The 26,833-nt window shown below is 48.3% G+C and overlaps 1 protein-coding gene across 1 annotated transcript; it reads right to left on the minus strand.

Moving 5' to 3' along the window:
- Positions 1-22,447, minus strand: LOC144728770 (choline/ethanolamine transporter flvcr2a-like). The gene is made up of 11 exons (XM_078608411.1): positions 20,625-22,447; positions 13,293-13,620; positions 10,084-10,225; positions 8,638-8,778; positions 8,229-8,296; positions 7,558-7,661; positions 6,547-6,657; positions 6,080-6,185; positions 5,387-5,498; positions 4,654-4,712; positions 1-3,772 (listed from the first exon to the last, which is right to left on the minus strand). The coding sequence occupies exons 1-11, from the start codon at positions 20,918-20,920 to the stop codon at positions 3,689-3,691; spliced, it is 1,551 nt and encodes a 516-aa protein (XP_078464537.1). The 5' UTR covers positions 20,921-22,447; the 3' UTR covers positions 1-3,688.
- Between the last annotated feature and the right edge of the window lie 4,386 nt (positions 22,448-26,833).

Here is a 26,833-nt window from a genome sequence, read left to right on the forward strand (position 1 = left end):
TAATCATGCTCGGTTTATTGAATACAAAGTTAAATCACGGTTTGTTATTACATACTCAAAGTGAACGAAGCTGGTTTTGTTCAGTCAATAAGAGGTATTTTAGTAAAAATATATTTCGTGAGGACACATCAGCATTATATAATTTAAAGTCAATACATGTATAATCCACTGCGTTCTTCCAAAACACCAGAAGCGTTGTGGATGGATTTTATCTTTGACTTGATGGCACGTCATTAGTAATCATTACACAAATATGTTTGCACAGCTGTACAGGAACCTAGAATCAACACAACGCAAGAACACATTCGTATAAATAATGTAGCTGCACCCAGTTAGAGTTTAGTGTATTAAAACTCGACTACAATGCCTGTGTTGCCGATTTGTGTTCAACGCCACTGTTTGAGACGAGGCTCTCAAGAAAGCCGTCACTGGTGTGGACCAATCAGTTTCAAAGACAACGCATCATCATCTACTATCAGAGCATGTCTTCTGTTTGCATGTTCAACACAAGTACATGTGGTTAATGCAGACATGATTCCTTGATAAAGGTTTCAGTTTGGTGTTTTAACATCTTAACACAACTGTTTTATTGCCATACAAGGTAACACCTATTCTTATATGTGGGTTAAATATTGTTACATTTCGTCATTTACCGCAAGTGCTCAACAAGAGGAAAATAGCGACGATTGCGATCCACGAAAGAAAATTGAATCTCATTCGACGCACGCATCTCCAAAGGACAAAAAAAACGAGCCATCCCCTATTCCTCTTGTGCATCAGATAAAGAGAGTATTACGCGCACAAGTTTTTACGCTGGAAAAAATAGATATCTCAGTGTGGCAAAGAAGTTGTCAATAACAGTGCATTGCAGTGACTGCACAATCTGTACAAAGTGTCAATATGAGCACCCAGTCATTACTTCAGTTGGAGACACGCTTGGAGTCTTAACTCGTGTTTGTCATTACATTCTCGTCAACAATAAACGAGCAACACTTTCCCCAAACCGATCTCACGCCTCAATACACCTCAGTAGTGATGTAAGCTTGTTGACGGTTCACCCGGTCAAACGGTATAAATTGGCACGCAACAAAACACACGCATCTGTAAACGGTTCGAAACACCATTCCGTGGATTAAACACACACGTAAAGTCACAGCAAATACGATATCTAAATGTCTGCCAATCTATGACATTAATGTGGCAATCAGGAGTCGGTTGCCTTACAGACCGTGACAAATCGGTGCTTTCAATGCAAATGCATTGAAGGATGCGCAGAGCTGACAGAGAGATGAGAATGTGAGCGAGGCACTTGCAACGCTCGCTTCAGAAAGAGGGAGCAGTACTCTTGGTCGTAAACACATGTCATGCCCTGTCGAGACCACGCACGTTCATGGAACACAGATTACTCGTAAAGTTTCCAAGTGTTGCTCAGATCCTCCGTCTTTGTACCAAATGCCACGTGATTTTTCATTAGTGTCAAAAATTCAGAGCTCCGTTGACAAAAAAAACAACAACCCATAAGCGAATCTGACAGCACCATGAATTGTCTCCCTCTCATCACGACTCAACTGATCGTCCTGCGCTGAACCGAGCTGGCTGGCATCACGAGCGGGGCAACCGCCTGTGTGCGGGAGACAGGAGCCAGAGTAGAGGTTGGCGACCTGTGTCAAGTTGCATTGTGACCCCCTGGCACGAGTGGGGGTTCCCTCCAGGCACTCCAAGTCTCCTCCAACATGACGCAGAACATCCAAAGTGGGACCCTCATAACACGCGCCTTGAGAATCTGCGAGGCCGTTCTTCCTGTGTAAATAACTCCCGTGTTGCATTATAAAACATGCACGTGTGCGTGTTAAACCTATTCCGCACCGTACGTTAGCCAACCGTGCTAATCGGAGGTGCGAAACATGCTGCCATGGGATAGTTGCTGCCAAGATGTCCACGTGACATGTTGACATTCACAACGGCGACGTCTCGACAGAGTGCTACGCTGGAAGTCAACGCCGCGTGTGTGCTGTGCCATTGCCCAGTAGCGCTGTGTTTACGTGAGGGCATCGCTCGGCACCAGACCCTCCGTGAGCACAGCTGACCTGCTCCTGACTGAATTCTGTTTTACTTGAACTCACTGGTGGCGCTCGTCACAAGTTGAATCAAAGCAAAAACCCGAGGGCCTCAGGCAGCATCCACTATCAGCTCGAATTCATATCCTAATCAACATTAAAAACCTAAATCTTCACTTAAAGCTATCGTGACTGCAGGAATTCATATTCTTTGGGGCTTTCGGTAAAGTCACGTAGATAGGTTGAAAAAAAATAACAAAAACTACGACGTTTCGATCATGGTCGTCATCAGGAGGAAAAAAACGACGATCGCATGTGCTGCGATCGAAACGTCGTAGTTTTTTGTTATTTTCTTTCAACCTATCCACGTGACTTCACCGAAAGACCCAAAGAATATGAAAAGCCATCTAACATAAAAAGGGTTAATGTATCTCTCGCCTTGCTGTTGTCTGCGTCTCTTTCATCTTGCGCCTTCTTTGATGTCTACAACTCTGTTCCGTGTGCATCTTTCTATACTATAATCTCACGACATCTCTATCTACTCTCCACATCTCTTCTAACACCTCCACTCGGAGTTGATAAATAATCAGTGTTCTGCATCGGGCCCCCCAACCGACCAGCAGCAGCACCACCACTGCTTGTTCACCTCCACATCAAGTTGTTGAGGTACCACGCTCCCCGTCACCACTTTGCTGGGGCGGTGAGCCCAATCCCCAACCCCCGTCTCTCATCCCGGGAGCCGCAGAGTTCGGGACTGAGGTCCGTCGAGTTTCTGTAGCCCCCCTCCCTGCGTGGCGCTCTGTGCTCTGTACCGGGCTCTTATTGAAATGCAATAAAAACATCAAAAAGTAAAATCCTCGCTTAAGTCACGACTCTTCAACTTCACCTACATTCCTGCTTTGCCTTCCTTTATCATAATCTTTACTCAGGCCAGAGGAATCCTATGAGCTATGAAGCTCTTTTTCACAGATGACCAGTGGGACATTATGTTCACCTCGACTTGCGGAATGAACTCGAGTCCTTAAAAGAGACGGACTCTTGTGTTAAAATGAGCTCCACTCCGTCTCTTGTTATAAACAACAAAAGAGGGCATTTGTTCAGAACACAATCACAAGTGCATGCACAGCTACGGTTGTGCTTTTGCACAATCGGCAATGCATTGGGACGGGCACGCACACGCACACGGAACACACAAGACGTCTGCGCTCACGCGCGTGGACGCGGCGACTTGGCAATGGCGCAGGCCTGGAAATACGGCGGGGAAGTGCAACAGTGATGATGGCGAGCGACACACCACGTGTCACGGCTGTTTGTTCTGCGGACGCTGCCACGAGCGTACACAGCAGCAGCAGCAGCACGCTCATTGCGTCCCGTGGCTGAGTCTTTGTTGGGTTCAGGTTGGGTTTAGAGTATCTGGCTGCTATAAATTTCCACGCGATAAGCCACTCCTTTAGGCTATCGTACGTGGCCAGTTCGCTTCTGAAACAGAGCTGCAAAGTGTGCTCAAGTCGCGCCTTACCTGGTAAAATAAAATAACGTTTCGTCTGAGTATCTGTTCAGGTTGGGTTCAGGTTTGCTGACGGCAGCCGCTGGGATGTACGCCACGCTCGTGCGCAGGGGGCGACGGGCGGTCACGGGGAGCCATGGTCCACGGGCACATAGCCGGGCACCGGCCCGTCCAACGCCCGCTCGGGCCCATCGTCAAGGCTGCAGAGCTGTCAGGGACACGCAGCTCCATGGCTCGGTGCAACAAGCACGCCTCGGTGCAACAAGCACGCCTCGGTGAAGGTGCAGCGCTGCAATATGTTGCTCACACTGCTGCTGGTGCAATGGCCTCCTACCAGATGGAGGTCTCTAGACAGGAGGGCGGGGGGTGCCCACACTTCACCCCACTGATGGCAAACCGCTGTTCGACTAACTGTGGTGGACACGTTTATACTGCTGGGCACGGTGGGGGTGGGGGGGGATTTAAGAAGCTTGCGCCGCTGTTGCAAGTGCCGCGCCGGGAGATCCAATTGAGCCGGCCACCTCTGGATTGAAAGTCCAGCGGTCTCAAAATGACACCGCAGGTGCAATCTCGTCGATACATTACAAATGTAAACGGCGCATGCATACTACCCCTGAAGAATGTGTCGCCATTTCACGTATAACTTGACAACTCAAATGAGTTCATGGATGACCTCCGATACACCAAAATCAACAAAATCCCTTCTCCACAGCGCAAGCTTGTTCTTTGAGAGCCAGTAGCATGACCGTGTGGTGCAGGTGACACGTTGAATGAAGTTGAATGAGGCGATTGCTGTGTTGTGGTGGCTTGCTGCAGACACGAGTTGAAAGACAGATGAGCTGCAATAGTTTCCCATTTGTCCAACTAACATTGAGTTACTGAGACAGATTCGTTCCTTTGATTGCTCGCCAGATTAGCCACTTCACGCGCAAGACAGACAATACAAATTATACGGTTAAATCAAAATAAAGAATCGTTATTCATCCATCGAATTGTGGCTCTGAATTATTGTAACTCATCACATTTGGTGGTGGTGGTGGTGGTGGGTGGGGGATGATTAGGGGTGAGTCTTGGCGAGTGAGAACCCACCTGGGCCGTCCCTCTCTCGAGGTTCGCCTTCAGCCTGCGCAGGTCCGCCTTGATGAGGCCTGGGGAAGACAACCAAGCGGGTGATGACACGAGCACGAGAAACACCGCGACTCAGCACCTCGCGTGCGAACACGCAGCGCTGTGAAGCAGCAAAGCCGCAGTGATGTACACCGCCAGCCAATAAGTCTATCCTAACCTACCAATCGCAACCCAATCAACGAGCCGTCAAACAGCTGTCATTGCTGAACTGGTTCACGTGCTGTGACTGCGTCGTGACTGTGTCGACGAGGTCATCTACTCAAGGACCTGGATCAGGAAGCACTTTCACTCGAGATCGGAGCTCTTGTTAACAACCTGATGATGCTGTATTTTGTTTCTGCGTAATATTAAAGATACGAGTTTTTTTGTCGCGCCCAGCAGTGGTAAGGCGGTGATGTTCGTGTGTGTGTGTAGATGATGTACCTGTGTGTGTGTAGGGACGTAGTTGTGTGTGTGTGTAGATGACGTACCTGTGTATGTGTGTGTGTAGAGGACGTAGTTGTGTGTGTGTGTGTAGATGATGTACCTGTGTGTGTGTGTGTAGAGGACGTAGTTGTGCGTGTGTGTGTGTAGATGACGTACCTGTGTATGTGTGTGTGTAGAGGACGTAGTTGTGTGTGTGTGTGTAGATGATGTACCTGTGTGTGTGTGTGTAGATGATGTACCTGTGTGTGTGTGTGTGTAGAGGACGTACCTGTGAGCATAGTGCCCAGCAGGAGGCTGCAGCAAATGAAAATGTTGCCAACGAGCGGTGAGAAGTGTTTAGTGAGTTGTCCCTGCACCACCGTGAAGATCAAGCCAAACAGCTGTGAACAAAAAGCAAAATTATAGAACATTTTCATACACGTAATGAATGAATCATTTTTGATTGTTGTGAAAGCCCTCCACCACCCAACGCAACCCAACAAATTGGGATGTGGCATGAAGTGCCCCTGTCTTTGTTATGATATCTTGTTTGTTGTTTGTGCCTATTGTTTTGGTGCCATTTGTGATTATGTTATTTTATTATGTTTTATTTTTTATTATTTTATTACTTCCCTTCTACGTGACTTTACCGAAAGAACCAAGAAGATGAATCTCTGCAGTCACGAAAGCTTTAAATCGAAATGTAATTGGGATGGGGTTTGCTTTCACTTGTACACCACGTGACCATGAATATTGTTGGGCTACGTCATGTGCTGGCAGACTTCATGACAAATATCTGGCCAGTTCACTGCGTGGCCTAACCCCAAAGATCAACTACGAGTCTTAATGTTGGCTGTGCAAGCCGGCGCGTCAGGTTAACTCGAATGTCTCCTCCGAGTGCCACGGAGTGGTCCGTGTGGTCTCTGCTCCTTCGCGTGGGGTTCTGCAGACGTCGTGAAGCCTTTACGGACGAGGTCGGTACCTGAGCAGCTGCATTGAGAAGCCCAGACGATGTCCCCTCTGACTCCGGGTAGGTCAGCTCAGCCGCAAACTCAAAGCCCAGTGGGATGTAGCCCGTCATGAAAAACCTTAGAGAGGAGGACGCACGCACGGCCCGTTTGAATGACTGTGCCACATATTAATCCTGACGGCAAAATTCCGAGCTTCGTGCTGTCATACGCAGCGATTCTATCCACGTACACAAGAGTTCCTCACACACGTAACACCATCCAATCAGCGAATGGCAAAACATCCCAAGAAAAACCCTCCATGAAGTGAGACTTGAGACCAAAATTGAGCCTTTCATGGGTATTTACACAAGTAGTGCATTGCAATCACATTCGAATTTCAAGAGTACTTTCTCGAACATCAGCCATGACTAACACGTGCAATAAAGCAGGCAATAAACGCGTGAACGATGGAAGAACTTGCAGTGACTGGGCAACTCACCCGAGCACCCCAGCGGTCACGAAGACCACCCAGAGGTGTCCGAGGTTCAGCGTGAACGTGAAGATGATCATCCCGGTGAAGGACAGGCAGTACACCGCAAACGTCGTCTGCCTGTGCAACGCATCACAAACAAGTTCAAGGGACCCCGTTTCATCCACATCTATGGATGTTGAACTTCTTTCGCACTGTACTGTAGTCCCCTGCCCAAGGACAAGGCTTCGGCTCAAACTCCAATTTCAACACACGCACGCTGCCCCGCTTAAAGTCATCAAACGGCATTTTGCTAATTTACTCTCACCGCACATCGAACAGTCATCTTCACGACGCTACGCACAGTTCTCGCTTAAACCCACTATCATCTCACGTACAGTTTTGTAACTATTGTAAGGCGCTTTATACATCTATATCAGATAAGATCCCTATTTTTCTCTTTCCAAAAATCCTTCTTTCAGAAGCTTACTTAATTAAATTGTCAGCTCTGAGAATATTCCCCCCAATTAACATATTTTGCTATTCTAGAGTTACGACTTCTCTCCTCCTGAGCCTGCTCTAGAACTCCCTCTTTGCTCTTTCTCTCCATCAAACTGATGTTTTTTTGTATCCGCCACCATAACCAACATCGTTCCAATCTTTATTTTGTCTTCCTTTCCTGATCAGAGTCCAAGTGCACGTTGCATAGAACACTGTAATACACTCCACGCAGTGGACACAAGTTGTTGCTTGCTGGCTAATCGGGTTGGATGGCCGCAAGTGAGCACTGAACAATACTGATGCCTCCATCAGCAGCAGCAGCATCATCAACCTTTGTCAATCCACTGCTGGATAACGACCTTTCCGTGCCGTTGCCCTTCTAAGCGATCCTACGAAGCCACGATCCAACTACGGATGCCTCCATGAGTATGCATATACCGTCAAGCAGACGCGCACAATTGTAATGTTTAATTTGCATCCTATTCGCTCGCGAAGCTTCCTATCCCCGGCTCGCGGCGTTACGCGCACGGGGACACTCACTTGAACTTCTTGGTGCGATCAAGCCAAACGCCGCACAGCAGAGAGCCCAGCACCCCGGCCACAACGATGGTCAGCCCCACGCGACCGGCGTTCACCTCTTGGCCCTGAAACGCACGCCGCACAAGATAAAGACAAAGACGACCACGGCCCGGCATAGCCATCGGGGCCGCGGGGGCAAGTGCCGTTCCCATGAAGGCCGGCACGGCATACCAGGGAGTGGGTGGTGTGGTTAACACCACGCCTCGGCCGTCCTTTTCTTCCTCGCACCGATGTGTATACACTACACCAGGTACTCATTTGAGGCTGAGTCAACCTAGAGGAGGTTCGGGACCGGTTCAGATATTCGCGACTGACATTAGGCGGCTCGCTGGGTTCGTAGCGCAGCACGCTAGACACTCTGCTGCCACTCCCCTTGGCACACACGTGAGCTTGATCACATTCCAGAGATGAATTCTGCTAGCGGAATCATCCAATAAGGCCAACGCAGCTCATGGTGGGAGGTGTAATCAGCACCGCACTAGACCTACTTTCCTATAATGCCAGTGCCGGTGGTGACATTGCACCAGGTGAATTAGTACAGTCAGATGCAGTGTAATTTCAAGCTACTGCTGATATCCAAGTAGCGATGTTGACGGCCGCTGGCTTGGAGTTCTTGTGAAGCGGAGCAGCACCTGGTAGTGGTGGATGAACATCGGGTTGAGCAGCGTGGACACGGAGTAGAAGGAGCCAGTGTTAATGCCTGCAACATGAAACAACAGAGGCAATCACTCTGCACGATAAGTATGATTAATAATGATGATGACGTAATAATGATGGTCATAATAACGATAAGGTCATCATAGATTGTATTGATGTCATTAATAATGAAGGGGATAATTATCATAATGAAGCACTGATGATCATCAAGATGATAAGATCATGTAATTGATCATCATAATGATCATGATAACAATGGGGTCACCATCAATTATATTAATGCAATTGAAAAGGATGGGGATAATAATGATGATGATGATAACACTGATGATGATGACGACGATGATAACAAAGGCCTGACCATGACGTGTAAGAGGCTCTGACCATATGTGATGATGAGAAGCACAAAGGCTTTGTTGGTAAGCAGCCGTCGGATCGATTGCCAGTACGAGTAATCGCTCCGTCTGGTCTGCCTGCGCATGGCCTGCGCATGGCTCGGTGCCACGGGGGGCTCCTCCCTGAACACTGGGCACACACGCAGACGACACACGCAGGGATTTCGTGAGAAGCAGATGCAGACCCATCGATGAGTGACCCGTCCATTAAGAATGGCAGAGTGCACAAGCAGTTAAGCGTGACCAGAATCACAACCGTGTCTGCCCTTGATATCTGCAATGCTGATGACACACCATGCCAGGTGACCGTTTAAGGCTGGGCCAACCTGGGTGTAGCCCACGACAGTTTCAGGAAGCATTTGCCACTGATGATGCGCATGGCCAGCAATGACTCCAGGTCACCGGGACTCCTGCACAGGTGCACTAACCACTCACTTCACAACTACTTGCACACGCAAACATAAAAGCAAGACAAAGATCCCCCATGTAGCCTTAACAGACTGTTGAGGCAAGTGCTGCCAGCGAGTAGCACCTATGACGGCCGGCACGGCACGCTCTGGGGTGGGTGGCCAGCACCAAGCCCGACCGCCTTTGTCTCCCCAGTGGCGATGTTTACACATCGCACCGGGTACTCATTTGAGGCTGAGTCGACACGAAGAGAGGCCCAGGACAGGGTTCACATAATCGTCCCTGGTGTTGGCCGTGAAACGGGATCGATCTCGGGTCACCGGGTTCATCGCACAGAGTGCTAACCGCGACACGAACGCTTCCCACACACACACAGAGCACACGTGGTGTTGACGGAGTCGTGCTTCCCTCATGATTCCCGTGGCACCGGTCAAGTTCTGGGCCACTACCCAACAACAACACCAGTGGCAATTGGTATAAGAACACGGAGTGTGACTCAGCCGAAAATGTGGAACTTGTGAGGTGCAATCTGCATCGATGATGAAGACAAAGCAGGTTAGGCATCATGTAGTGACCAGACCACCCCCCATTATGAACATAATGATCACGTATTTTTAGAGCACTGCTTCTATGCACTGCTGGATGAAGGTCTCCAAATGCCGTGTCAATCGTGGAAGTCGCTTGACCACACTTCACTACGATGGTCAGTAAGGGTTTGGTGAAGGCGCCATGCAGGAACGGTCCGGATGTCACCTTTGTGGCGAGGAAGAAAGCCCGAGACACAGCACGATGGAGAAAACCACTCACGGCAGCGGACAATGTGGGGACACGTCGACGGAAGAGACGGCAAAAATAACCGAGTTGGGAGACGCTGAGTAGATACTCGGCGCTGTGTCCTCCGGAGAAGTGGGCGACTCCACAAGAGATGGGGGCACCAGAGAGCTTTGTGGCAACGGCAACGGCCACAACGCTCCGTTTCAAAGTGTTATTCCCAAGAGCGTTTGCGTGCCCGGTGCCACCCCCGTACCGAGCAGCACGATGACGAAGAGCGCGGTGGCGATGGCCGCCGTGCCGAAGAACATGACGCGGATGTGGTAGCTCAACACCTCCTTGTCGTCCGAGGCGGGCACCAGCATGGGCGGCAGGAGGAACCCCACGGCCACGCCGAGCTGCCGAGGCGACGTGGGAGGTGTTACTCGACGGCACGCTCACTCCCGCCGAGTCAACATCCATCGAGTCCGGCACCACTGGTTTTGTTTCTCATCATCATCGTCGTCGTCGTCATTGTCGTTGTCCTCAGTTAATGAACACACAGGCCCAAAAGAGATAAACATAAGGGCTGTTCTCCAAAGTATTCTCGGGTTGTAGCGCATGCTGTACAGTACGGTGGTTGTTGGCGATGGCTGTGAATACAGTTCTGGATGAAGGTCCCACGAAAACTACGTAAAAAAAAACAATCAACGTATGGATGGCTCGTAAGAATATTTATCCTGGAGAAATCCGATGAGCTATGAAGGGTGGAAGCATTCTGGGCGGAAGCATAGGCATCGAATGTGATTCCTGCAAGAATTGCCCAACAATTCTATTCAACACTCTGCTTGCAAAAGCCAACACCGGCAAACACTTGGCTTCTCACCATTCCCATTTTAATGTCTGGCTGTGAGATCACATTGGCTGGAATTTGTATGCCACACTTGTAAGCATAATCCTCATGACAAACCATTAACAAAGGCCAATGCCAGTTTCTAATAATTCGTTATTCATTACATTTCTCGGTAAAATCACACCAGACAGACGTCGATTAATACAGAATTATCAGCACTACCGCCTACGCAGTGATTTGCGCCATTATCTAGAGAGCATGATACTTATCAACTCCCTTAATTAAAACAAAATCCAAACCATTCACTGGTCACGAGACCAATTTCTCGGGTGGGTGGAAGGGGGGGAGTCTTGATTTGCAACGTTCTGCCAGATGTTTTTCTCTTGGCACAATAAAAACCTTCTCTTCTCCGACTGTTACATGTGCTGCGTGTTGTTTTTGTTTCGTGTAGGAGGAAAATGTAGGGCCTGCAGAATGGACGTGCATATGAGGGCATAACGCTCATCTCCACGCGAACAAGTAAACAATAGTTCTACTAACTCTGCGTACGTGGGGGGGGGGGGCGGTAGTGCAGTGGTCAGCGCACTGCGCTACGAACTCGTCCACCCGAGTTCGATTCCCGCTCACGGCCAACACCAGTGACGATTATCCAAACTGATCCTGGGCCTCCCCTAGGTCGACTCAGCTTAAAATGAGCACCTGGTGCGATGTGGAAACATCGCCACTAGGGAGACAAAGGCGGCCGGGCGTGGTCTTAGCCACCCGCCCCCTCTTGTGCTGTGCTGGCCTTCATAGGTACTCGCTAACAGCACTTGCGCCAACAGTCTGTAAGGGCTATATGGGGGATCTTTGTCTTTGTGTGCTCAGTGCGATACAGCTGATAATACCGATGTCACCAAGCACCACACATCGCTAACTGTAACTTGATTTTATAGAGCACCATCTGCACCTCCGATTTGCACGGTTGCCTACGTACGATGCACAAGAAGTGTAACATACACATGCGGGGCCTCATAGTGCTTAACGTAAAATAGCCCAACTCGTAGCGAACTCTTAACAAATAAAACCCTCAATGTTGTCGTCCAACGGCACACGTGGTGAACAGAGGTGATACCCCCCCCGCCCCATAGCTATTTTCGTGTGATCCGATCATGTTAAGTAAGTCGAACCGATAACCGGGGGAGTAATCGATTACTTAAATAAATCGGTAATAGCCCGGCTGGATTTGATTTTTTTATTTAAAGCTTTCGTGACTGCAGGGATTCATATTATCGGTTCTTTCGGTAAAGTCACGTAGAAGGGAAAATATAAAATAACTGTTTTTTTATATCATTTTATTATTTCCCTTCCACGTGACTTTACCCAAAGAACCAAGAATATGAAGCCCGGCTGGAGTTTATAGTTTTCTCCGCGAAAGGATATTTGATCGACGACAGAGTCACGTGGAGCCTGCAACATCAGCTCCTGTGCAGCGCGGCCACAGCAATAAGACCTTTAGGTTGTGAAAGAGAAAAAAGCCCAGCAGGCGCTGTCGTAAGTGTCATGTTGACCACAACGGAATTACAGGACTCTTGCAACTGGGGTCACTAAGCATGCAGACAATGTCCATAATGAATAACCCGAGGTCAACCTCCGGGTCAACGTGTTTTAGGTTAAAACAACAAGTCGCTGATAGGCAAGCGGGCAGAGGGATGGGCGGAAAGTTGACTGAAAACATTCATATCTGCTTCATCATGTGGCTCACTGCAAATGGCAAGCTAAGGGCTCGGCTAGGGTTAGCTTGCATGAGGCTCAGTGGGACAAACGTTGCCTTTGTGTGTTGTACGATGTGTGTGATGAATACGGATGTGTGTCCGTTGTATTTACAAAGCAGAGAGTGCTCTAAGAGTGTACAAATTCACACATAAAATATCAATCTTCATATGCATATATGCAATAATATACATCAAGGAATTGTGCTGGCAGTAGTGCAGTGGTGTCTGGGTGTCTCACGGTATCCATAAGGGGCAACCCCCCATGGCGCAGCACTGAGCAACCACTTTGCAGAGCATGGATTCACATTCAGGATGCCACCCACAATTAACAAGACCCTCATGCACACAGCCTGGGACTAAACCCACCGGAATGCCCTCAATCTCGTTGGATCTTGGAAGGATTGAGCCTGCTTCGTGACTGGATGGGTGATCACCACACACACACAGCAGTTTCACGCATGTGGGGCGACGTGGTGGGTCTATAGAGGGCGCTAGAACATTATTCCATTCTATATTTCTGCCCTTCCACGTCTGTGTTCCCAGCCATCAACCATGCAGCCAGCACTGACCAGCGTGGCGAAAAATGGTCAAATAACTCGCACTGCTCGCAAGGTGTGCGCAGACCCTAATTCTGCGGTTGATTGCAAAAAGGACTGTATTCATGTGCACACATTGAACTTCTAAAGAATATAGACAAGGCGAGAACACCAAAACTCTAGATTCCGACATCTAAAGAAATCGGGGGCATTTTCGGGTGATTTTGGTGAAAGCCGGTAATCACACCGTGTGAGGGCACAAGCGCATAGGTGGTGACCCGACGTGCCAATATCAACAAAAAACACATGGTGGATTGGCAACGTCTCCCAGCTGAGAACTCGCCTGGTTGCCGAAGACTCCAATGGAGCAGGCGGTGGAGACCTCCCCGGAGCCGAACCAGACGGAGGCGATGCGAGACGGGAGGCCCAGGATGAAGACCTGGGCGATGGCGCACGTGAGCTGGCCGAACACGGTGACGCCGAACAGATGGGGCTTCACGCTGGCCGTCTTCACCCACGCGCCCACGCAGTTGAGGAACGAGCCGAGCAGCGCCACGAGGCGCAGGCCGCGGGTGTCAAGCAGCCACGCGGACGGGAAGATGAGCGGGATGTAGCACAGCATGTAGACCATGGACAGCCAGTCGACGTCCGTGGTGCTCACGTCGTAGTAGCTGCCGGGACGACGTTGCAACGACAGGGACGTCGATCAACGACATCAACATTATCATAAACTAATCTAAAAACGTAACTATTTTTATTTTACCAGGAAAGGCCCACTGGGCTATGTAGCTCTTTTTCAGAAGCGACCTGGCCACAGATAACAACTCAACGTAGTGGCTTATTGCGTGAAAATATAGAGCAGACAGATACTCTTAAACGCACGTTGATTTTAAATGTGGAGGGAAAAACCGGAGGACCCGGAGAAAAATCCACGCGACCACGGGGAGAGAGACACGCAAACTCCAGATATACAGGTGTCAGGGTCGGGATCGAACCCACAACCTACGTGTACCAGACGTTGTGGTTAACATCTCGCTCCCGTGGTGCCCGTCATCAGCCCCGTAGCGTCGGAGGGGGTACAGGAGGCTGAGCAACCCTTCCCTGCTAATAGCTCAGCCCTCGCGTTTCAAGTCTTCCAATTAACCTGAGTAACCTGGTTAATGCTTTGGCCAACATTGCTCATGTTGAGACTTTGATCTTTAGATGACAGTCGAATACCAATCAAGCACATCAAAGGGGCCACAGAAATTAGCATGTGAGCCGCTCGTTCAATAACCCATTGCCAGTTGAATTACGCAAAAGTGTGTGCCCATTCGGTGCCAAACATTCACGGGGTGCCACACAGTAAGCAGGATGCACGTCTGTTGTGCCTTGTCAGCCTGATGCTGACTTTGAGGCAATGCATTTTTTGTTGCATGAAACATGAATCCCTCGGTATGAGCTGGAGACTACAGTGAGTGGAAGCGCACTTAGTAGAAACTCCCAGGCTCTCCAGTTACATAAAACATAACAAATCAACTTCCAGCCTTCTATTATAAAATAAAACTTTCAAGGGTTTATTTATTTATTGGACACACGGGGTGGGATAGCAGTTGCCTTCCAGGAAACCTGATAAAACTTTCAAACTGCTTCACATTGTGACACGCTGGAGACCAAACGGCAGGCTGACATCAATGGGAAAGTCACGTGCCACGCTGTTAATGTCCCATCCTGTGTTGTGATGTCAGCGCGGCGCGGTCAGATTCAAGTCTTTACCCTTGGCTAGTTGCACTGGTTAGATCAACAGGGGGTCACTGCGTGAATGTTGAGACAAATCAGGTGGCTGACCCGAGACACACATGCCTACGTGCGGTGTGAAAACAGTTCAACGTATATCAGAATCTGTATTTATACTGGAGGAATCCGATGAGCATAAAAGCTCTTTTTTTACATGCATCCAATAGTTTTCACAGATACATACATTGCACCTACAAATCGCACCACTCCAAGGAGTCAAACATATGCAACAAATTGTGGTTAGCCCAAATAGAATGTCGCCTATAGTGCTGGATAATTAATTATTATAAACTACTGTAAAATAATACAATTGTAGGACCCATTGTGAATGCACTGCTGTCCAATGTTGCAGGATACATAATCTGTGACAGGATGTTGATGCAGCATTGTGGCATCCCAGCATGCTGCTATTATATATTTCCAGGGCAGCATTTAAATATAGAATCAAGGCAGCAGCACTGCTGTATAGTACTTCAGTACTGTATGTACGGTACGTTTTTTTGTGTGTGCAGAGTATGGAATGGACGAGACGTTCCGACACCCCTGTCTTATAAAGCTATTATGGACCCATGAAGGCGAACCAATCTTGCACGTATAACGTATACACCACGGTGTTAATTGCACTACGGTTTGAGGAGGAGGCTGCCAGTAATGTGAGCCATTGTTACACGAGGACACAATGTGTTGTCATGTTATCATCGGTCATGGTGTAAACAAAAACAACATTCTCAATTGCTTAGCTCTCAAATTATTGTAAAAAATAAATATAGATATTAAATAATCCACTTGCCAGAGGAACTGTAAAGGGTGGTCCAGATGTATCGTGACTCCATTTAATTCTGGACAAATTAATATTTTTTTACGTAATATTTATTTAATACAGAAATGAATAAGCAAAGGAACACATGTCAGGAGTCGATTAATTGGGGGTCACCTGACATCTGGACCACCCTGAACATACATGCTACTGTGAACGTTCTCATTTGCAAAGTAGAAAAATCACTCGGCTGGAATGAAAGAGGGAGCTGCGATGATTCACAACGATGACGACGACGACGAGTCATTCCTCACCGCCGCTGGGATAAAGAGGTGCAGCAGCGGCAAGGTTGATGCACGAATGAGGCATTACAACATCGATGGCCATTGTGCATGACTTAGGCTGGACAGAGAGAGACAGCGTGGCTCTAACGATGAGTATTGGCAGGTGACAATCGGCCGGGGTAATTGAGGTGCGTGGAATTCACAGACAGGATTGGATGGGGCGCATCGCGAGAGGCAGCAGCTTGCTAGAGGGGATGCTGAGGGCGGATGGAGGGAAAGTAGTCGATTGGGGAACAGGCCATAACTGTCTAGATAGCAAGAGAGATATAAATAAATGTACAGCCGTTTGTCAATCCACCCATGGATGACGGCCACTCCATCTCGGTCATGAGGGTTGTCTGGATATACTTTTACCACGCTGGTGAGGGCCGGGTGGTGAAGGGAGGGCCGCTTCAGATGCCACGAGCCACTGATGTTAACCTCGGCAGGGAATTGAACTGGGGTCGTTGGCTTCACAGAACCGTGCGAAAGCCACTTCGTTACCGTTCCACAGATGCAGGAGTGCAAACACGGGCAGGATTAAAGTTGGAAGGGGAGATCACCATAAGGAAGTGGCAGAATTATAGACAACGCACTTAAAAGTGGAAATAGCCCAGAGGCTGAACAGCAAATGAAACCGGAGCCAGCCAACAGGCTAAGCAGAGGGAGGCCATCACTGCAAATCTTGAAAACAGTACTGTGTGGTGCTGATGGTCGCCACCTGCGTGTGAATCACCCCTGGTAACAAACTAAAGTGCAGTACAGCAAGTAGAATGGGGTTTACACCTGGCAGGGTCTGACCCGGACACTTCAGGAATTGTCACGTGTTCGGGTGACAAGCAACTGTGTGTGTACCACGATCTGGTACGGGTATTGAGTTGAACTTCATTGCAGTATCGTAGACAGTGCTGCTCCTGATCCTCACGCGGCTCTTCCAGGACTGCTTCGCGACGTTGTTTATTAAGGATCATCGTCTAGTATGCACGTGGCATTGCGGCTCTTGAAATATTGAGAGGGGTTTTTTTTTACCAAATTCGAAAATATGTCTCTTCTTGTTATTTTGGTTGCCGATCCCTGCCCTAGGCTGACTAAATATGTCTGGGTTTGTTCTGTGGTTAAAGGTGGCGACTCTAATCAGTAGCGTTCTACATGAACTCTGTGTCGACTTGGCATGCGTGCCACAGGCACAACGCCTTTGTACCTACTCTTTCCAAGCACAAGTGACGTCTGTCAATTAGTGAATCAATGACTCGTATTTAGCCCATTGAGAGGAACGTGTATTTGGCACGGGGTAGCGGTAGCCGGCTGGCTGCATTAGCATGCAGAGACACAAGCCGTAGAACAGTGATCTTCACTGATTTTCAGAGGGGGGGCACTTTCGCCGATAAGACATCGCCAGCGTGAGGGCCGCCACAACATTTGAAACTATTGGGGGGGTTTGACAGCAGCACGATGATGATGATGATGGGGGTGTTTTCACTCTTTCTGTATTGTCGGGGGCCGCACTAAAGGAATGAAGAACACTGCCATAGAATTCCCCTGGTTCTTGAAAGGGTGAGTTCCTGCCATGGCACAAGGGGCAGCACACTGGACTTGCAAAGCAGCAGTGGTAGCCGGTTCGTTCTGCTGGCGTGGCATGTTCATTTCTTAGACCTAGGCCTCGGCAAGGTAAGGTAATTTACCCTTTTTACCGGGTAAAAGGGTAAAGGTAAAGGTGTCGACATGCCAAGGGGTAAGGTACATGGTAGGGGTAAAGGTAGCTCGGAAGAATTATCCGGTAGGGTAAAGGTAGCGCTAAGTATTACCCGGTAAATACGGTGCCTTGTTTACCGCTAGAAGCTCCGTGGCGCAGTCCGTGGCCTCCATTTAACAAGTAATATTATAAAAAAAACTTTTTTAAAAACACTCTTTTATGAAATGTACTAGTAATGGCAGAACTCCACGACTCCAGGAAGTGGCCCCGAGGCTTGCCACAACGTAAGGGGCCGTGGCCAATTACAGCCAACGGCAGTTGACCGTGGACAATTAGACCCAAGCCGAAACATAACGTGTAAAAAAGAATGTTAAAAAATATGTTGAATTGTTTTATGATAGCATATAGTGTTGTTATCAGGAAGACATAAGTATACGAAGTTTGCAGTCGATACCATATTGGGAAGTGGGTTAAAATTGAGTTACAAGATTTGAGGATACAATGACAACAACAACAGTGAGTTTAAAGAAAGCGTGTAAAATTGGAATCATCGAGAGTATTCTATATGAATAAAGCGCTCTACCTAACATTTACCGTTATAAAACCTTGTTGATGTGTAGTTCCCTAGTAATTACCCTGTAATCGGTAATTTGTATGGGGTAAGGGTAAAAGGTAGGGTAAAGGTAGGCTCATTGCTTTTTACCTTTTACCTTACCTGCTAAAGGGTAAAAGGTAGGGTAAAGTGATTGTATTGTGGTAAGGTAAAAGGTAAGGTAAAGGTAGGCTCGTTGTTTTTACATTTTAACTTTTACCTTACCTTGCCGAGGCCTAATTCGACCACCCCAGCACCTTGGCCACCCAATAATATAAATGGATCGGAAAGTCGGCATGGAAGAGTAGGCCAAATACCCTCTAGACGGGATGTCGAGAGCTCCGTATAATGGAGGCTCTTCCGCCAACAGTAGTGTGTGCAAGCAGTTGCAGGGCCGTACCTTTATCTTTTTAAATCCTTTATATTAAGTTAACTTGCTTGCTTGCGCGCTTACGACCGTGCACATCTTTCGGTCGTTTTTTAACCCACTTCCCGTGATCCAATCGAGCTGACATTTTGCACACAGACTCGTTGTGCGTGACAATTTATTTTCGTGAAATTTTTTTTCCAAAATTTTCCACTTTTTAGGAAAAAAAAAATTTCATATTTAATTTAAAATACCAATGTGATAAAAATGAAACTCTTACTCAAGAAAAACAAATGAATACTAAAATAAAACCGATGCCACGCATATAAAGGATTTATAGTGAAAAACTTTGTTTTTACGGGTTAATTTTTAAAAGCCTACAGCTCAGGATAAGTTGAGCGGGAAAACTGTTAGAAGTTGATTCATATTTTCAACTGGAATGAAATACGAGCTATATGTTACCAGCACCAGTGGGTGACTTCATGCAACTTAAATTGTGTTGATGAATTGAGAGAACATGAGCACTCATCTTGGTTTGTACAAGTGACATTATATACACACTCAGACCTCGCTTAGGGCTCAAGATGCGTTCCTGGAGAGGTGAGCGCTAATCGAATCGGCGCTAAGAGGGGTCGTCATACCGTTGTACTCATGGGGATGCATTCCCTACCGCGTTATTTCTTACGTATGAGCAATATAAGAACGTTTAATTGGGGTATCGGTAATATAACTACCAATAATACAGGTGGTAAACATTAGCCTACATACACAGTACGTCGGCTGATGTTTATCATCTGAATGTTGGCGAGTCGTGCTACGAAGCCGGCACGGCACACGAGGAGGTGGGTGGCCAGCACCACGCCCGGCCGCCTTTGTCTCCCCAGTGCCAATGTTTACACACCGCACCAGGTACTCATTTGAGGCTGAGTTGACCTAGGGGAGACCCAGGACCAGTTCAGATAATCGTCTCTGGGGTGTTGGTAGTGGTCGTGAGCGGTACAGTAATCAAATTCGGGTCACCGGGTTCATTGTGCAGCGCGCGCCAACCGCTGCACCACCGCTCTCTACTGGCGCTCACGCAGACACACACATCGTGTGTGTCTGTGTGTGTGTCTGCGTGTGCACACATCGTCTGTGTGTGTGCACACATCGTGTGTGTGTCTGCGTGTGTGTGTCTGTGTGTGCACACATCGTGTCTGTGTGTGTGTCTGTGTGTGCACACATCGTGTCTGTGTGTGCACACATCGTGTGTGTCTGTGAGTACACATCGCGTGTGTGTCTGTGTGATTACACATCGTGTCTGTGTGTGTCTGTGTGTGCACACATCGTGTGTGTCTGTGTGTGTGCACACATCGTGTGTGTCTGTGTGTGCACACATGGTGTCTGTGTGTGCACACATCGTGTGTGTGTCTGTGAGTACACATCGTGTGTGTGTGTCTGTGTGATTACACATCGTGTCTGTGTGTGCACACATCGTGTGTGTGTGAGCACACATCGTGTGGAATTGTAGGAACTAACCGACTTACTATTCACCATTCATAGGCAGTGCGTTAACGCTTAAATTAAATGCTCTTGATCACGATGGCCAGAACGACCCAACCCACACCACGTGGTGGTGGTGGTGGTGGCATCTACCAACGCACACCACGTGGTCGTGATGGTGGCATCTACCAACGCACACCACGTGGTGGTGGTGGTGGCATCTACCAACGCACACCACGTGGTCGTGATGGTGGCATCTACCAACGCACACCACGTGGTCGTGATGGTGGCATCTACCAACGCACACCACGTGGTGTGCGTTGTGGTGGCATGTACCAATCCACACCACGTGGTGGTGATGGTGGTGGCATCTACCAACCCACACCACGTGGTGGTAGTGGCATCTACCAACGCACACCACGTGGTGGTGGTGGCGGCATCTACCAACGCACACCACGTGGTGTGCGTTGTGGTGGCATTTACCAACCCACACCACGTGGTGGTGGTGGCATCTACCAACCCACACCACGTGGTGTGCGTTGTGGCATCTACCGCAGGCGGACACGTACGAGACACCCGACCTGTAGGGTCGAGTTCTCCCCGCATCGTCACAACTCCGATCCCCCACGACGTGGACCAGCGCGGTGAAGTATGGCCACAGCCCTCCCGCCCGCCCGCCGCTCACCCGGCGAAGATGTTGTTGATGATGCCGTACTGGATCCACTGGAAGGCGCTGGTGAGCGAGTAGGCGCTGAACACGAAGACGATGACCCAGCGACGGCGGAACAGGCGCGTCTCCACGACACCCGCCGACTCGTCGGGGCTGGGCGAGGGGTGACAGCGATCCGAGTCCCCGGCGGCACCACCATCAACACCACCATCACCATCAACACCATAACCACCACCATCATAAGCAGCAGCAGCAGCAGTGGTAGCCGCGGCTCCTTCGACACCATCGCTGGATGGCGCCTTTTGTTTCATTCTCCCGACTATGCTGCCGCCGCCGCAAGGCTGACTGTGTGTGTGTGTCTGTGATGTCTGTGTGTGTGTGTGATGTTGACTGTGTGTGTGTGTCTGTGATGTCTGTGTGTGTGTGATGTTGACTGTGTGTGTGTTTCTGTGATGTCTGTGTGTGTGTGGTGTTGACTGTGTGTGTGTGTCTGTGATGTCTGTGTGTGTGTGATGTTGACTGTGTGTGTGTGTCTGTGATGTCTGTGTGTGTGTGATGTTGACTGTGTGTGTGTGTCTGTGATGTTTGTGTGTGTGATGTTGACTGTGTGTGTCTGTGATGTCTGTGTGTGTGTGGTGATGGCTCACTGTGTGTGAGTGATGTTGGCTGACTGTGTGTGTCTGTGTGTGTGTGATGTTGGCTGTGTGTGTCTGTGTGTGATGTTGGCTGAATGACTGTGTGTGTGATGTTGGCTGTCTGTGTGGTGTTGGCTGACTCTGTGTGTGTCTGTGTGTGATGTTGGCTGTCTGTGTGTGTGTGATGTTGATGGTGGTGGGGGTGATGGCTGTCACACACAGCAGCTGTGTCCTGCCAAGCGGCCTCGCTATTTCACTTTCACCCTGTTGCTTATTTTAAGGAATTGCACTCCACGCTGGCAGCGGCACGCTTACAAATGTAAATTACAATTAAAAGGTCGTCGTATTATAATTATCGCTTACGGCACTGTCGGATTAAATACCGCGTGGACTTCCGTTATTGACTGGAGGCGTCTGTTGATTCACGTGGCAGCTGCAATAGTCGCAAACCTCCGAGTCACTCGTCAATAATAAATGATGTTGGCACTTTTGAGAGAGCTCTCACTCCGAGTGAGGGACGTCCTCTTCTCGTTCGTTCGTTCACGCGATGATGGTGTGGAGAGTGATGGGAGCGGTTTTCGCAATTGCCCGTGTCAACATCCACACACACACACGGCCGCTTTATCTGAGCCCACAAGCTTTGCTCGAGTAATAATCTCTAAATCATTATTGTTACCAGCAGCAGAAAACGCGTAGCGTGCAGTTGTCCATAGTCCGAACCACGTGTTCCGCCCGCCGATACAGACCACCACCACCACCACCCCAATATAGCGATAATGAAACACGATGTACACTCTTCGATAACTTTATACTGTTTATAAACGGTTCATGAAACCCTTGGCCTACGTATGACAGGATCGATCCGCAGACGACGTCTGAATGTAGAACACTAACTCCTAACAGACTTGCTCTGTGGTTTAAAATAATTACATCATTACCATTGTGTTTAAACAGGGGCACAGAGGCGTGCATTCAGGCACACATCCCCGCGTGATTCTATACAAGAGAAGCCGTGGCCAGGCAGCTGACACTGTGCCAGATGACCAAATACCACACGATGCAGCCCTACCCCCGAGGCACACACACCCACAGCCACCAACCACGAGCTCTTATCATCACCGCAATCCGTCAACCCCTGCCCGGCCAGCGCGCACGTGTCCCGCGTGCGCGTCACTCTCCACGTGGTTCGCAGTTCGTCGTCTGACTGACTTGCGATGATCCGTTGGGTGGGTCCGGGGCGTTCTTGGCACATCCTGATCGTGAGGATATGCTGCTTCCCGTTGCACATTGTGTGTGTTTATTATATACACTTCTGTAACCGTCATCATACAGTGTATGAAGAAGTTCTTTATTGCATTGCCCCAGGGGAAGACTTTTATTTTACTTCCAAACTTGTTTTGTTGGAAGATTGTGCTGAATGTATCTTGAACTTCTTTCGCGCCGTACGTAGCCAACCGTGCAAATCTGAGGTGCGAGAGAAGGACAATACACGCAACACAAGCAGTTCTATACAAATTAGTTTTCAATCTGCATGATTTAAATGTGCACAGCTCCAGTGGCTTCCTAACATCGCAACGAAGAGCGTTCCAGAAGCAGTGGCCGTCTGATGGTTCGCCAAAAGCCGCTGCGAGGATGACGGAGGTCGCGTGATGGTTCACGCTCCTTGGCGAGACGAGCGAGGGCACTGTGTTCGTTTTGGTGACAGGTGGAATATGAAGTGGTGAATGAAAACACGTGCACATTGAGAATACACAAAGTAGTGTCGCTGTGAAGCAGTCACCCACGTGCTGTGCTGGCCCTCAAAATGATTATTTTTTATTAATTTTAATTTCATTTTTTACGTACGCGACTTTACCGAAAGAACTGAGAGTACTCAAAAGGACTGCCCCGCACGGGTTTGATGTGCCGAGAAAGCTACGGTGCTCCCTTCATTCTAGACGTGAAGTTCTCGTGACTCTGCTGCTCCCATCACCCGCTTCAGAACAGCAGCTCGTCGCTGCGCCCACACCTCCATGGCATGTGGAGAATCGATGACAACCCGTGATGCGACCGCGGCCAACCGAACCAGCAACTCCGCATCCTCCGCCCGCTCTCCGGCGCGGACTGAGCGGTGTTAGTCGCGGCGGCTGCTCCCAAAGCTATCGCATGGCTCGCAGACTCAAAGTTGGACGTGTGCTTTGCCATACGCTAGACCAGGGGTCGGCAACCTGCGGCTCCGGAGCCGCATGCGGCTCTTTTGAACCTTGACCGCGGCTCCGGGGCGGATGCTAGCGAGGGGAGGAGGCGCACTGTGACACCTGCTCTGGCGTTGCCGCTGCTGACAGGTCGCCGCTCCGCTCCACACTGCCCGCCCGGTGACAGGCAATAACGTTGCCGTTGCTTTGTCACATGTTTGGAAGAAGTAAAAACCTTCCTGGGCAGCAAAGAGCTCACCTTTGCTGAGCTGGAACAGCCAGAGTGGCTGGAAAAATTACATTTTATGGTAGACATGACAGCACATCTAAACACGCTAAATACAACCCTGCAGGGGAAAGGAGGCACAGCCCTGCACATGCTGGAGGAGGTTTTGGCATTCGAGCGCAAGTTGACAGTGTTTGTCAAAGATTTACAGAGAGGTACACTGTCTCACTTTCCCTCTTTGAGAGAGTTCAAACAAAGTCATGATACGATAAATTTGGAATATTTCAAGTCTGCAATCACCACAATGCAAAGTTCGTTTGGGAAACGATTCTGTGAGTTCAGAATGGAAAAAACGACATTATCCTTCCCTGTCACTCCCCTGGCGATCGATCCATCCCTATTGAATATGACTGCATTTGCAGGTGTAAGTCAACCTGATCTTGAGATGGAACTGGCCGATATAGCCGACAAAGATATATGGGTGTCCAAGTTCAAATGCTTGACCGCTACTCTTGAGGATGTTGCCCGTCAGAAGGCCATTCTGGCTCAGAATCATAAATGGAGTGATATTGAAAACCTTCCCAAACAGGACAAACTTGTATTCGAAACATGGAATGCCATCCCCAACACTTCTATAAACATGAAAAAGTATGCATTTGGAGTCCTGTCGATCTTCGGCTCCACATATGTATGTGAGCAGGTCTTCTCCAACATGAACTATATTAAAAACAAACATCGATCACGCCTCACAGATGACAGCTTGCAAGCCTGTGTGAAAATGAAGGTGACGTCTTACAGCCCTGATGTGCAGACACTGTGCACTGAGGTTCAGGAGCAAAAATCCCATTAACCAGGTTATTTAGCTATTAATTTGCAAAAATATATTTTACATTGTTAAGTGAAAAAGTCATTTTTTTATTCAGATTGACAGCTGACTGCACGATCCTATATATATAGCAATAAGGTAAGAAACAATATATGCAGTGTTATATTTGTTTTAAATGTTGCAATGGTTTTGCGGCTCCCAGTTTATTTTTTCCTTCGGAAACGGGTCCAAGTGGCTCTTTATGTCTTAAAGGTTGCAGACCCCTGCGCTAGACGATAAGAAAGCGAATGAATGATCTCAACACCCCAGTAGGCATGCGAAGTTGTGTTGTCGTCGTTCCCAATTCTGGGTTGCAGAATCTCAAGGCGTGCACCACGATTCCTGGGCACTTAAAATAATACTTGTCTTTCAATCTAGACGTTTCAAAATCCTGTAATTATACCCATCCGTGCAATAACCTACTGAGACACCAATGTTACCTAAATATGAAGTGAAAATATATTGTATGTGAATTATTGTACATTGGCATAACAATTTTTATACTGTACATTTCATTTTCATGCTGTACTGAATGTAATACAAACTGAATGAATCTTTTACACTCTGGGATTGGCACAAATTGCGGTAGGCGTGCGTCCGTGAAAAAGAGGAATTGCATCAACACCCTCCCTACCACAGCGTCACATGCCCGAGTACTGTCATCCGCATGAAATCACATGCATGTACGTTCACCCACTCACGGGGCTATCACGAGGCCTTTAAGTAAAGACAAAACGCAGTAGAAAGATGCCCCATTTCAGTCTTCTAGGCATTTGAGACACGCGCTGTTAGTAAGAACACATTAAGGCTGGAAAATCACACAAGGAGGTGATGACGATGTTGGCCAAACCACGTAAAATCCTCATTTTACACCACGTTCACCTAGGGGAGGCCCAAGCCAAGTTCACGTTCCATCTTCCAAAACTTGTCGAACAGTGCGGTGACCACTAAGACACGACTCTGTGCAACTCAAACTCTTGCACGGTGCCTTGCGTGTGACTCAGATGTCCATCGGTTAAATGCACTCTTCCTGGATTTGAAGCTTTCGTGACTGCAGGAATCCATACTCTTTGGTTCTTTCGTTAAAGTCACGTAGGTAGAAAATAAAATAGATCACGACGTTTCGATCGCAACACAAGCGACCATCATCAGGTGGGACAATCACGTTTCCCTGCTGTGACTTTACCGAAAGAACCAAATAGTATAAACGTACTCTTGTCAAGAACATCCGGTAATCAGCAGAATTTGTTTAACAGGCTGACTGCTTTCGTAAACAAATTCTGCTTGATAATATTATTCTACTAAACTAATAGGCAGATGGACTCAAATATATATGAGTTCTGCGTGTTCTGTGCCGCCCACAGCAAGCAGCGTGTTAAATTTAGCACTCCGTGGAGACCGTTAACGGGGCAGTTCTGACCCAGTGGCTACCATCACAGCATTTACAATAACACGGAAGTTGGCTTCTTCAAAACTGGATGTATTCATACAGATGGGGTCATGTAATGTAAAATTGTGTATTTAACACAATTTCTGGTGCCATGTACTGTGACATATGCATCAGTACAAAGTACTTTCCTGATGATAGCCCTCTTACAAGATGCAATTCATAACTTTTGGCTTATTTTGATATAAAATGTGTTCATTGTATCCTATTACTAAGAACAGCAAGAATGTGTGTCCCGCGCGTGACGTCACTCCACATGAGCCACCCCCCCCCCTCATTAATAATCATGAGCAGGTGACGTCACTCCACATGAGCCACCCCCCCCCCTCATTAATAATCATGAGCAGGTGACGTCCTCCAAATGGACACCCCCCTCCATTAATAATAATTAGCGGGTAACGTCACTCCACATGGGGGGCGAGGCGCCTCCTCCCCCATCCTCAGCGTCAACTTACAACCCTCACTACAAAGGCAAAACCCTCACGTCACGTGGTCTCCGTAAGACATCGAAGTAAAAAGGACGTCATGATGAACAAGGGATTATAACCTTTACATGAAATAAGTCTGTGTCACCGCGCCCTTACAAATTGCACACGAATTGATGCAATGAATATCACGTCGCGGTCTGTCTTTTCGCTTGCAAGTTTCAGATTTAGTGCAATACACCCATCCTTGGACGGGCTATAGGCTAGTATTCATTATTTATACAAACTATAAAGTGTACATGTTTATTTTCTTTCTGATTAGGTTATGTTTTGGAAGGAGATCGATTATTTTATTTTACCAATGCCTGTCAGTACGTCCGCTGCGGAGGTAGAGCAATGAAATCAGCTCGTGTGCTGGCGTCTGGTGGATTGTGACGTTGCTTGGGGGGCCT

This window comes from Lampetra planeri, chromosome 30 (assembly GCF_965212315.1).
Source record: "Lampetra planeri chromosome 30, kcLamPlan1.2.h2, whole genome shotgun sequence".
Classification (NCBI taxonomy): domain Eukaryota; kingdom Metazoa; phylum Chordata; class Hyperoartia; order Petromyzontiformes; family Petromyzontidae; genus Lampetra; species Lampetra planeri.

Bases quoted from the DNA above. Each gene is read 5' to 3' on its own strand.
- LOC144728770 (XM_078608411.1), bottom strand. From the start codon at position 20,920: ATGAAACAAAAGGCGCCATCCAGCGATGGTGTCGAAGGAGCCGCGGCT. The intron at 5,499-6,079 runs GTACCGACCTCG...TTTTGTTCACAG, and splicing joins TTCTCAATGCAGCTGCTCAG to CTGTTTGGCTTGATCTTCAC. The intron at 3,773-4,653 runs GTGGGTTCTCAC...TGTCCCTGACAG, and splicing joins TCGAGAGAGGGACGGCCCAG to CTCTGCAGCCTTGACGATGG.